The following is a 13,624-nucleotide window of genomic DNA, read 5'->3' as shown; positions in this document are numbered from 1 at the left end:
TGACAAGTGTAGTAGAGCAGGACCTGTTAACAACTGAAGAGGGGCAATCAGTGATAGGGACAATACTTGTTTGGCTTCTGAAAGTTAGTCCCAGTGCCCATCAGTTGAGCCTGTTGCCCACCAATAAGTTTGAAAAACTGAAGCACTAACTGCCCAGCCATGTGACACAGTTCTGAGTAAGGAGATGTCAGAAGAATAAAGCTAGGAGTGAACTAAGGGGTGAGGATTCTGGGGAAATGTTTTTCCTTAATGATGAAGAGAGAGAAGCATAGCAGGGGAGCTCCTCTGCAGTTTTAGTTTCCTACTCCTCCCTCCCCCCACTTTCCTGCCTTGTACACAGTCATGATGCCTAAAGCTGTGACTGCGATCACATACCAAAAAAAATCAATGTTTGCTTCATGCTTTGTTCTACAAATTGCCTATGATAATCTAAATTTTGTGATGTAGAAAACAAAGTAAATTATTTCCATTTATACCATCTTTTTTTCAAAAATAATATCTCAATGTTGAGGATATGCAATTTACAGTAAAATTGTAAGTGGAATCACTTAAGTGTGTTTTTATCTTAGTACATTTCATACTCAGATAAGGAGGACTATCTGTATTTAAGGGTGTATAAGCTATTACTTTTTTAAAGCTTGAGACTTTTCATGCATGAGTGCTATGTCACTTCAGCCGTGTCTGACTCTTTGTGACCCTATGGACTATAGCCCTTTAGGCTCCTCTGTCCATGGGATTCTCTAGGCAAGAATACTGCAGTGGGTTGCCATGTCCTCCTCCAGGGGACTTTCTTGACCCGGGGACTGAACCCACATCTCCTGAAGCTTCTGCATTGCAGGTGGATTTTTTTCTGCTAAGCCACCAGAGAAGCCCTGAGACTTTACCTATTCTCATCTTTTTCTGCAAGAAGTGCCAAAATACACCTTAGAATTAAACCCAAATGTAACGAAAATACTCTGAGGGCAAAAACTGTAGAGTGACCTGAATGCTTGTTTTAAACAAGAAAACTAAGTGTTCTGTTTGGTTTTATAAACATGCATGTGTTTCTTCAGACCTTTTCCCTCTCTCTTTCTTTAGAGGTTTGTACAGAAATACTATGTCCCCAGCAGGTATGGGACTGTGTTTCTCTTGAAGAGAATAGAAATCTGCATTGTCTGTGTTCCTGGGAAGAACCTGGGATTGGGGAAATGGAGACTTGGGTAGTGGGTCTTGTTCTAGGGAGAAGGGAAAACTTCCTTCGATGGATGCAGCTTCATTCCTTGCCACACCAAGCGAGCTGCTCCTGCTACATACAGGCAGCCCTGTGGCCAGGAGGAGACACATCTTGTCAGGGTCTTTCTGAGGTTGGGACAGAAGCAGTGGGTTGTGAGATTACCCACATCTACTGGCTGACACTGTCTGTATTTTATTTCTCCATCATAGAAATTTTAACAAAGCCTTGTCAAGTTATGATATCCTCCCAGTTATTTGTAGGGAAAAGTCTGTATCCACAGCACTGAGGGGGAGACTCTTCTGGGAAGTTTCACGGGACAGTGTGCATCAAGGGGTAGTGGCTTCTGCTGGCTGGAGTTGACTGACTATAATCAGCTCCCTGGATAGAGGAGACTTGAATGAATCCTCAGGGACTGCCAAAATTCCTGGAAACAGCTCCCCAAAGAAGCCTGGGCTTTCTGTTAACTAGTAGGATAGGGGCTCAAAGTCTTCATGATATGAGCTTATTAATGAGAAATATCTACAAAGAATGCTGAAGTTTGGGATGAGTTGGTTGCACGTGCTTAGGGGCAGTGATTTGTCAGGGGTTTCCCCTGTGATTCATGGTAAAGAATCCGCCTGCCAATGCAGGAACCACAAGAGACACGGCTTTGGTCCCTGGGTGGGGAAGAACCCCTGGAGGAGGAAAAGGTAACCCACCCCCGTATTCTTGCCTGGGAAATCCCATAGACAGAGGAGGCTGGCAGGTTGCCGTCCACGGCGTCACAAAGTAGGACATGACTGAAGCAGCTGAGTATGAGGATGCAACTGATCTGTCAAGCTGGTGGAAATATGGAGAAGCCAGCAAGTTGTTTGCACATCAACCTCCCCCATTGAGGTAATAGTTTATTTCTATTCTTCCCCCCTCAAGATTCTATGCATTCTGTCAAATCAGCTAGAATCCCACATCAGATAGGGACACACCTTCTCCTTGAATTCCATGACATATATCCCAGATCCTCCTCCAAGATCATCCAGCACAACAGCAGGTTTGGTTCAGGAGTGTGACCCCCAAACTCTTAGGGTCAGAGTCCAAAGACGTGTTTTTACCTGCCTGTAGTCCTCAAGAAAAGGATGCGGGCACAACAAGGCCCCTTTTGACAAATATTTGAGATACAGGGTGGCTGTTAGGACATCCAGAAACATAAAAGAGAAGGGAAAAGAAGGACTTACCAAGTGGTCCACTGACTGGAGTTGCTGCAAGAGAGTAAAGAGTCAGGTATCAGCACAAAGTGATGAGTCCCAAACCATTTTACCCTGAGAGCCCAGGTGCCCATTTTGACAAATATTTGAGATACAGGGTGGCTGTTAGGACATCCAGAAACATAAAAGAGAAGGGAAAAGAAGGACTTACCAAGTGGTCCACTGACTGGAGTTGCTGCAAGAGAGTAAAGAGTCAGGTATCAGCACAAAGTGATGAGTCCCAAACCATTTTACCCTGAGAGCCCAGGTGCCCATTTTCAACTTCCACTCAAAAGGAGGAAAAACATGTCCAGATCCACCCATCCTGGAGAAACAAGGTAATGCCATGGCCGGAGTCTCAGGCTGCAGACTCAGGTGGAAACAGGTTTGAATTTTAGCTCTGCGACCCTGGGCAAGCTATACAAAACCTCCAAGGCTCAATTTCTTCATCTGTAAAATGAGGACCATCAAAGTGACCTCGTGGCCTTATTTTAAGGAGTTAAATTAGTAAGTCGTCAGTTAAGGGTTGCTATAATTATTTTTTAACATAACTGTGGCTGCTGCCGAGGCTTAGCTTTGCTATCTTCTTGCCCGGAGTGTTATTCTCCTCCCTCAGTATGAAGCAAAAGCAAATTACACCCATGCATTAAAGCCCAGATGAAATTCCACCTCTTCCATGAAGCCCTCTGAGATACCTCTATACCACAGCACCGTCACTTTTCTTTTGACTTAGAACGTCTCCCATTCGAGTTCACATGAGATCCTCAACTGGACATGCAGTATGGGGAAGTGGTTAAAAGCATAACTGCACTATCAGATCAGAGGTTTGAATCCTGACTCTACCACTTAACTGCTGCATGAAACTTAAGGCAAGACGTCATCTCTTTGCCTTAGTTTCCTCACCCATAAAACAAGATTTACAGTAGTTCCAGTTCTTCGATTGTTAAAGAATTAGATACATTAATACAATAAGATATTCTTAGAAGACTGTCTGACACAGGGTTATCGGCAGTAATTAATTATCATCACATATTATCCTATAACCCATTGTGCAATATTTTTCCTGTATTGCCAGGTCAAATACTCTTTCATATGTCCTTTGATTTCCTTATCAGAGTGTCAGTTCTTGAGGACAGAGGCCATGTCCTCCATGTTCTGCATCTTCTGCATTGCCCAACACTGTGCTGTGCCCCATATAACCGCTCATTCACTATTTACTGAGTTCCCATAATGCACCAGTCACACTAATAACTCTTCCCTTCTTAATTAGAGCCTGGAGATACAGCTGAGAACAAGACAAACACGTTTAACAAAATTCATTGTGCAAATGACTGACTAGTCTTTATTTCCCAAAGCTTGAACTAATAGAGATTCAGTGTCTCATTTGGATAGATATTAGCAAGTAACACAGAAGCAGGGAAGAAAAATCAAAGGGAAACTTCTCATGCTCTTTGCAAACACCAGAACAGATTTGATCTTTCAACACAGAGAAAGAAGTAACTATTCTCAGCAGAAGATCATTCTACATCAGCCCATGGTCAGAACATGGCCCTTTAACAAGGGAGTCAGTTCATCTTTTACTCTTGTTCTTCATGATCTGTGATTAGAGAGGTAACTAAATCTAATTGTAGCTTTTTTTACATGGAAAAATAAGCCCACTTTTTAGAGAGTAAAGGGAATTTTTCAACTAGGCAATTAAAAGCAAATGAGGAACACATTTTTGGAAATAATTTTTTTCCCTATCATTCCATTAAATTGATATCTTTCTCCTTTGTTCATTTTCTGCTGTTCTAAATGGGAGTAAAATCTCTTTTCAGCAGCCAGCCCAGAGAAGTCATTTTCCTATGGAGAGACTCAGTTTTCCCAGTGAGCAGAGACGTCCCCCCACCACTTACCAAGGACCAGTAAGGATGCCCACAGCAGCACAGAAGCCTCCTCTAGCATCCTGAGGAGCATCTCATAGGTGACAAGCCAGTTCCCGGCACTGGGGAGTGAGTTCAGCAAGTCTCTTCTCTGAGTATCGCTGCTCAAATTAATGAAGTGAAAAGGGGAAGTGGAGGAATCCTTCTTTAAATACCAAACAGCACATTACCCTGTGTGAGAAAATCTCAATGATGAAAGTCAACATTTACTTAAAATATTTAAGAACTGCTCAGATATCTTGTTGTGAATAGCTTCTCAAGGCTTTAGTTGTCTTATTTTCAGAACCCTCCAGCCTCTGTCTTCTGAGAAAACTGTAACTGATTCTCTCTGCCATCAGATATTAGGTAAGACTGCAGTCTGGTTGAGATCCGCATAATACAAGGATGTGGCTGTATCATTCCAGTGTTGAAAAACTTCCCATTCAATGCAGAAACGACCCTTGACAAACTCTACTGGGCCACCTCCAGATAACCATCTGTAAAGGACAAAGTATCTGAATCATAAGACAACTTGTACCTTGTCTGGCCTTTATGAAAATACCCGGGTTCATGTGTCTCAAATGAAGATACAGACTTTGATCTGAAAAGGCTGCAAAGAATAAATTATAGCCCCATCATGCTCTTCCTGGAGGATGGACTGTGAAAATTTTGATTTAAGATCCTAGAATTCAAAATTTGCTACAGGAATGTCTCAACCAATACATATTAATTACATAAGTATAGCTCAATTGGTAAAGAATCCGCCTGCAATGCAGGAGACCCTGGTTTGATTCCTGGGTAGGGAAAATCCACTGGAGAAGACATAGGCTACCCACTCCAGTATTCTTGGGCTTCCCTTGTGGCTCAGCTGGTAAAGAATCTGCGTGCAATGCGGGAGACTCTGGTTTAATTCTTGGGTTGGGAATATCCCCTGGAGAAGGGAATGGCTACCCACTCCAGTATTCTGGTCTGGAGAATTCCATGGACTGTATTCCAGGGGGTTTCAAAGAGTTGGACAAGACTGAGCCACTTTCACTTTCAGGCATAATGCCAGGTGCCGGGAGAATAGTGGTAAGCAAGACTTGATAAGCTTTCATCCTAGTGGGGAGACAGTAAAGCCAACAGGAAGTTAAATAGAATAAAAAGTGCTATGATAGTCCAGAAGAAGGGAAATCTGATCCAGTTCTGGAGAATCAGGAGAAGTTTCCCATGGAAGAGACATCCAAGTAGACTGAGAGATGAGCATAGTCAAAAATGAAGGCAGTCACATCCCTGTCATCATCACACTTATAGTATCTGTGACTAAATGACCCCTGGCCTTCTTAGGAGGAGGAGGAGATAACAGACATAGGATGAATTAGGTGAATGATCCGTATTTTTCTCATAATCACATTTTTCTATATACATACAGTTGTTTCTTTCTCAAATTAGGAATTGTATTGGACATCAATTCCAGGCAATGTCCGTGACCTTAGAAATATCACAAAATAAATAAAATGCATCTCCTTTAAAGACTTTGTAAAATGTGGTAAGGATCAAAGTATTCCTAGACACAAGGCACCATGGGGACATAAAGAGTGTCAAGGTGGCACTTAGGTCCTTTATCACCTGGCTCTGTGACCTATCATCTTCCAGCTGTCACTATTTGTCTCAGGAAGGGTGAGGCATGGATTCAGGTCTTGTCCCCACCTCTTATTAGTTGTATGACTTTGGTCAAGTACTTAACCTCTTTAGGTCTCAGATTCAACACTGGTAAAAACCAGATAAATATAATATTCACTTAAAGGGCTTCCCTGGTGGCTCAGACAGTAAAGAAACTGCCTGCAGTGCAGGAGACCTGGATTCAATCCTTGGGTCAGGAAGATCCCCTGGAGGAGGAAATGGCTACCCACTCCAGTATTCTTAATGGGAAATCCTATGGACAGAGTAGCCTGGCAGACTACAGTCTATGGGGTTGCAAAGAGTTGGACACGACTGAGCGACTAACACTTTCTTTCAAAGGGGATGTTGCTATTGTCATGTGTATGAATGCGATAATGATGTAAAACTCATGGCCCAGTGCTAGGCACAATGTAAGCCTTCAATAAATCACTATTATTATTTTAGGACTATGAATTAGAAAGCACTTTATAATTGATACAGTGTTCTACAAAAAGTATTTTACACGAAGTACTTCAATATTATTGATTCAGGGTAGAGGGAAAGCTGAAATCACATCTTCTATTTTCTTAGTTTTGGCATCAATTTTGATGAATGAATGATATTCAACTAGCAAGTAAAATTTTATATTTATGACATTACAAAAGATGTCCAAGCACAAAAATCACATTGACAACCACTATGTAAAAGTTTACATGGTTTAAGTCAAGTACTATTTGTGTTGTGTTTAAGTCACTGCTATAAATGCATGTTATTGTTATCATAACTATAGTTTCACTTCAAAACATCATCAAATACCACAATTTATTAGGCAGTTGCTTAAACAATCAAGAACAACTTTTAGATTTTATATTAATGAGAAACAGTAATATTTATATGTATTGACAATGTAAGAAACTGATCTTTTTCATGTATGAAAAAATATTTAAAACTGCATTTTAAAAATAAATTTTTAATTTTGGAATAATTTTAGATCTACAGAAAAATTGCAGAGATAGTACTGCTGCTGCTGCTACTGCTGAGTCGCTTCAGTCGTGTCCGACTCTGTGCGACCCCATAGACGGCAGCCCACCAGGCTCCGCCGTCCCTGGGATTCTCCAGGCAAGAATACTGGAGTGGGTTGCCACTTCCTTCTCCAGTGCATGAAAGGGAAAAGTGAAAGTGAAGTCGCTCAGTCGTGTCCGACTCTTAGCGACCCCATGGACTATAGCCTACCAGGCTCCTCCGTCCATGGGATTTTCTAGGCAAGAGTACTGGAGTGGGGTTCCAGAGGGTTCCTATATATCCCTTGTCCATTGTCTCATGTTATAGTGGTATAGTTGTTAAAACTAAGAAACCCTGATTGGTATATTACCTTTTTAAAATTTTTATTGGAGTATAATTGTTTTACAATGTTTCTGCTGTACAATGAAGGAGTCAGCCATATGGGTACATATATCCCCTCCCTCATGAACCTCACTCCCACCCCCATCCCACTCCTCTAGGTCATCACAGAGCACAAGCTGAGCTCCCTCTGCTATACAGTAGCTTTGTCCCACTAGCTATCTATTTTACACATGGTAGTGTGTACATATGTCAATTCCCAATCCATCCCCCCTTCCCATTTCCTCACTGTGTCCACATGTCTGTTCTCTAAGTCTGAATCTCCATTCCTGCCTTGCAAACAGGTTCACCTGTACCATTTTTCTAGATTCTATACATATGCATTAATTTTAACTTCACACTTTACTCATATTTTACCATTTTTTCCTTTAATATCCCTTTTCTCTTTGTAGTATCAAATCTAAAATACCACATTACATTTAGATATTTCTGCTTAGTCTACCCTGGTCTGTGATAGCTTCTCAGTCTTTGTTTTTCATGACTTTGACAACTTTAAGGATCATTGACCAGATATCCTATAATGTTGTTTCATCTGCGTTTATCTGATGTTTTTCTCAGGATTCGACTGGAGTTATGGGTTTGCAGAAAGAATGCCACAGTGTGCTTCTCATCACTCATATCAAGGGATACACAACATCAGCATGTCTTATTGCAAGTACTGCTTATCTCAGTCATTTGGTTATGGTGGTGTTAGCCAGTTTTCTTCAATGTAATGTTACTATTTATCCCTTTCCATCCTTTAGTGTTTAGAAGCAAGTTCCTAAGTCCAACCCACACTCAGGAAGTGGGGTTGAGAGGGCATTAAGTTCCAATTTTGTAAGAAAGATTTGTCTTTTGGTCCCCATTATTTATTTATTTGTCTGTGTGTTCATTCATTCATTCAGTCTTTGTTTATATCACTATGACCATGCGTATTCATTTTATACTTTAGGTATAATCTAATGCTACTTTATCTCATTGCTTAAAATATTTCTGCTTTGGCCATTGGGAACTCTTGCAATTGAGTCTCTATTTCCCTTTGACATGGATTGTGTTATAGGATGAAGCTGGGGGTGGGAAGAGAAGGAGGAAGCTGCAGGCTTGGGACCTGCAACCAGAGCTTGCTTTTCTTATGGTGCCATGTTCCAGTATGGAATTCTGAAGATCCAAGGAGTTGATATTTGAACCTAGACTGGCAGGTCATTGTAAAGGCATATTTGCTAGGTAAGAGGAAAAAACATATTTTACTAGTTCACTAGATTGATTTATAATGTTTAAACCTCCACATATATACTATGAAGGCCTCCATTTCTGCTCTTGTCTTGGATGGCACATGTTAGGGGGGCCCTACTTATTTGGAAGAGAAAGTGAAAAACTGATCTACTGATTTTGCTTACATATAAAAATTAATTTCCTTACTATTTCACTTCCATTGGACTAAACATTTTGAGAAAGAATCAGCAAAATAAAAATTTTAAAACCATAACATTTAGTTAGACTTTGTGATTTTCTAAACCAAGCAATTCACTGGCAGACTGTATATTAAACAATTTAAAATCTAGATACTAAAATAAGGCCACCCATCACTGATAAACAGCATTAAACTATGCATTTGGTTCTAAATTTTGTCTGTAACTACACATTTTTAGGTGCAACTAACTGCACATCACAAAAACTTTGATAGAGAGAAGACTGCTTTAAAGAGCCTAAAAAATTGCATGGGAGGATGCTGTCTACTTTATGGGAGTGGGGCAAGTTTGTGTTTTACCAATTTACTCTGCTTTAGTTGCTTTTCATAGATTGTTGCTCTTGGCATCTGTTTTAATCTGATTTTTCTGTTTCAAGGGGTGTGAATTCCAAACCTATGGAAGTCAGGCAAGCAATGTAGGGTAAAGAAAGTCAGGTGTGAGAAAAATCAATTGCCATAATGCATTAAAAGTTTAATTATCTTATTCTGATGAGCTTATTTGCAGGGCAGCAATGGAGATACAGACATAGAGAACAGACTTAGGACACGGGAGATGGAGGGAAGGAAAGAGTGGGACGGATGGAGAGAGTAGCCTGGAAATACATACACTACCGTATGTAAAATAGATAGCCAGTGGGAATTTGCTGTACAACTCAGGGAATTTGCTGTATATCCAGCAATCCTGTTCCTGGATACTTATCTGAAGAAAATGAAAATGCTAATTCAAAGGCATATGCACCCCTATGTTCACTGCGCTATTATTTTCAGCAGTTAAGATATGGATATTACCTAAATGACCATCAGTAGATGAATGAATGAAGAAGATGTGATGTATACACACTATGAAGTATTATGTGATGTGTACACACAAGGAATTATTATGCATATGTATATATGTTTATATACATATATGGATACATAAACACACAAGGAAATACAACTCAGACATAAAGAAGAATCAAATCTTGCTATTTGTGACAGTACGGGTGGATCCAGAGGGTATTATGCTTAGTGAAGTACGTCAGACAGAGAAAGATGAATATTGCACGATTCACTTATATGTGAAATCTAAAAAACAAATGAACAAATGTAACTAAGCATAAATAGTCATAGATAGAGAAAAAAATGGTTGACAGAAGGAAGAGGGGTGGGGGGGAGAGAAATAGATGAGGGAGATTAAGAAACAAGCTTCCAGTTTCAAAATAAATGAGTCATGGCTATGAAATGAACAGTGTGGAGAATACAGTAAATAATTATGTAATATCTTTGTTTGGTAACAGATGGTAACTGGATTTATCATGGTGATTATTTTGAAATGTATGGAAACATCAAATCACTATGTTCTATGACAGGAACTAATTGTATTATAGGTCAATTATACTTCAAAAACAAACAAATGCATAGAAATGTGATCAGATTTGTAGTTACCTGAGATGGGGGAGGGGTTTGTGAGGGGGAATTGGATAAGGGTAGTCAAAAGATACAAACTTTCATCAAAAGGAAACAAAATTTTTTTCAACTAAGATCACAGACAGCATGTGGGATCTTAGTTCCCCCACCAGGAATCAAACCCACGCCCCCAGTTTTGAAAGCACAGAATCTTAACCACTAGACCACCACAGAAGTCCCTCTATTTCTTTAATTTTGCACTTAAATTAGATAATAAATGTTTACTAATCTTATGATCGTTATTTCATGATGCATGTAAGTTAAATCATTATGCTGCACACCTTAAACTCCTATGACATGTGCATGCGTGCTCAGTCACTCAGTCAGGTCTGACTCTTTAGGCGACCCCATGGACTGTAACCTACAGGCTCCTCTGTCTATGGGATTTCTCAGGCAAGAATATTGGAGTGGATTGCCATTTCTTCCTCCAGAGGATCTTCCCAACCCAGGAATCAAATCTGCGTATTTGCATTTCCTGCATTGGCAGGAAGATTCTTTACCACTGTGCCACCTGAGAAGCCTTAAACTTATGTAGTGCTGCAAGTCAGTTATATCTTCATAAAACTGGAAGAAAAAAAAGACAAATGGTGACAATATTTATTTTTGTTGTTTTATAAGGTTAAATAGCTATTTGCAAATGTAAACATCTCTGATCATGGGTAGAAAGTTTGCACAGTGGTTTTCATATTCAGGAGAATGACTTAGATGTTTGGAATTCTGGCATTCCTACATTGCCATATTTATTTTTCACTGTTACATTGCCTTACTCTTTAGTTATTTCTATTTGACACTCTTGAGCTCAACTATCATGTTCATTGGAAAAGGTCAATTTAACCATGTTAGTTTATTTTCAAACATTTTTTTCTAAATTTACTTTTCAACTCTATAATTAGAGATATATAGCTTGGGTCATCCCTTTTATTTATAGAAACTGATTTCAGTGAATGGGATAACAATTTTGGGTAATTATAATACTAATGGGGCTTCCCAGGTGGCTCAGTTGGTAAAGACTCTGCCTGCAATGCAGGAGACCCCAGTTCAATTCCTGGGTCAGGAAGTCCCCCTGGAGAAGAGATAGGCTACCCAGTCCAGTATTCTTGGACTTCCCTGGTGGCTCAGACAGTAAAGAATCTGCCTGCAATGCAGGAGACCCAAGTTCAATTCCTGGGTTGTGAAGATCCCATAGAGGAAGGCCACTCCAGCATTCTTGCCTGGAGAATCCCCATGGACAGAGGAGGCTGGTGGGCTACATGTAGTCCATGGGGTCGCCAAGAGTCAGACGTGACTGAGCAACTAAGCACAGCACAGCACAGCACATAATACTAATGAATGTTTCCCTGAGAAATAGTGTTTATTTTTTCTCTTTTTTTTTTTTTTTTGCCCAGATCTCGCTCAATCTTTATTCTCTGTTTCTTGCTGTTATCCAGATAATTAACAAAAATAAACCACGCAAAACTGGCTCCCACCCTCTCCTTTTGCTCCCAGCCCACCTCCCCAGTTTTTGGGGCACAGGTCTGGGGTGTTTAAATAGTGTTTAAATGTATTGAATCATCCACTAAAAATCCAAGTATTTGACCTAATATTTGGGAGCCAAGGTCAGTGACATGAATAAGTTTCTTTCAGTTCTCTATGGTATCATATCACAAGTAAGTCACCTAAAATTCATGTATGAGTGACAACTATACTCTGCCTCTTATTCATCAAGTAAAATGGCTAGTCTTTCTTTGATTTGAATCCCAGGAATATATCTGGCTTATGGTTTTAATTATTGAGTTTGAGATGTGTTCTGTTTCAGCATAGAGTGATTTCTTATGAATGGTGCAATGATCAAATTTAGTTCCTTTTCATTGCAAATCATAAGTTCAGCATTAGCACTGACCACTGTAAGAGCACATTTATGTTTTTCTTACTAATTTTGACCAGGCTATATTCAACTTTAGGCTTCCCAGGTGGCTCAGTGGTAAAGAATCTGCCTGTCAATGCAGGAGACACAGGGGATGCAGGTTGCATCCCTGGGATAGGAAGAACCTCTGGAGAAGGTGAGGGCAACCCGCTCCAGTATTCTTACCTGGGAAATCCCATGGACAGAGGAACCTGAGGGACTACAGTCCACGGGGTCACAAAAGAGCGGATACGACTGTGCGACTGAGCACATATTAACTTTTCAAGACTTGTGGTAGATGCAAAAATAGCCACAAACTCTTCCCCAACCTGCATCTGTGACCTTATAATGTGACTTGGTAGCTTCTCTCATAAAAGAGGGGAATCTGTTTCTTTATCTCTTGAATACAGTCTGGCCTAATGTCTTGCGTTAGCCAATAAAAAGTGGCAGAAACAATGATATGAAAATCATGAATGTCTCAAGAGGATTTGCATGCTTCTGCCTTCGCTGCTTAAACCAGACAGCCCAAACCCAATCATCAGGTGACAGCAAAAATGCATAAGGGAATCCAGCCAATAACTGTCGAGCACTGCCTAGGCCGAAACAGCTGTCGTTATAAACCCAAGCCAAGTAACTGTATTGCCAAATCATAAGATAAATAAATGTATGTTGATTTAAACCATTAGGTTTTAGGGTGATTTGTTACACAGATTTACTATCTGATGGCTTTCCCTGGTGGTTCAGTGGTAAAGAATCTGCCTACAATGCAGGAGACACAGGGGATGTGGGTTCCATCCCTGGGTTGGGAAACTCCCCTGGAAGAGGGCTTGGTAACATACTCCAATATTCTTGTCTGAAGAATCCCATGGACAGAGTAGCCTGGTGGGCTACAGTCCAGTGGGTCACAAAGAGTCAGACAGGACTGAATCGACTGAGCAGGCGTGCACACACTATCTGATGTGATTTATCTCAATATACTGTTAGCATCAAGACCAAATCTTTTAGTTCCATCTTAATTCTTAAAGATATTGAAGTAAATGGTTATTCCAGGTGGTGGTAGTATTTATCTTTATATTTTTATAAACTGCTGTAAAAATGCCATGCATTGGTTAAAAATTTCACACACTTATCCTTTCAGCTCTCAAATCATATTTTCAACTTCCTGAACATGAGCCAATGCTTAATTCCCTTCAGGAAACACAATATTTTTGCCCTCAAGAAACATTCTTTTATAGATTTACCCTCTGTGAAAGTTCTTATACTTAGAAAGCTTTTTGTTTCCTATTGAGCATGTAGCTGCATTTCATAGAGGTAATATTCAATTTATGAACACTAAAAAGAGGCCCTCTTTAAAGTTCAGCCTTTTATTTTTAGTTCATTAAGTTCTTCAATGTGCATCTATCTCTAGCCTTTCATAATTCTTGCTATAATCTGTTTTACAGTAGTAACTTTATTTGTATCTAATCAAAA

At 40.0% G+C, this 13,624-nt stretch overlaps 1 protein-coding gene across 1 annotated transcript in view; it reads right to left on the bottom strand.

The window, feature by feature from the left end:
- FCRL4 (Fc receptor like 4) overlaps window positions 1-4,442 on the bottom strand; it is a 35,713-nt gene extending 31,271 nt beyond the window's left edge. The window contains exons 1-3 of the mRNA XM_081494064.1: window positions 4,329-4,442; window positions 2,606-2,629; window positions 2,425-2,448 (exon numbers count right to left, since the gene is read on the bottom strand). Of these exons, the coding sequence (XP_081350190.1) occupies window positions 2,425-2,448; window positions 2,606-2,629; window positions 4,329-4,389 (109 nt within the window). The 5' untranslated portion in view covers window positions 4,390-4,442. The remainder of the gene's footprint in view (window positions 1-2,424; window positions 2,449-2,605; window positions 2,630-4,328) is intronic.
- Window positions 4,443-13,624: the final 9,182 nt, after the last annotated feature.

This window comes from Giraffa tippelskirchi, chromosome 5 (genome assembly GCF_054371585.1).
Source record: "Giraffa tippelskirchi isolate mGirTip1 chromosome 5, T2T-mGirTip1v1.2.pri, whole genome shotgun sequence".
NCBI classification, from domain to species: Eukaryota; Metazoa; Chordata; class Mammalia; order Artiodactyla; family Giraffidae; genus Giraffa; species Giraffa tippelskirchi.
The sequence above is the reverse complement of the archived record's forward strand: the minus strand, read 5'-3'. Positions and strand labels throughout refer to the sequence as shown.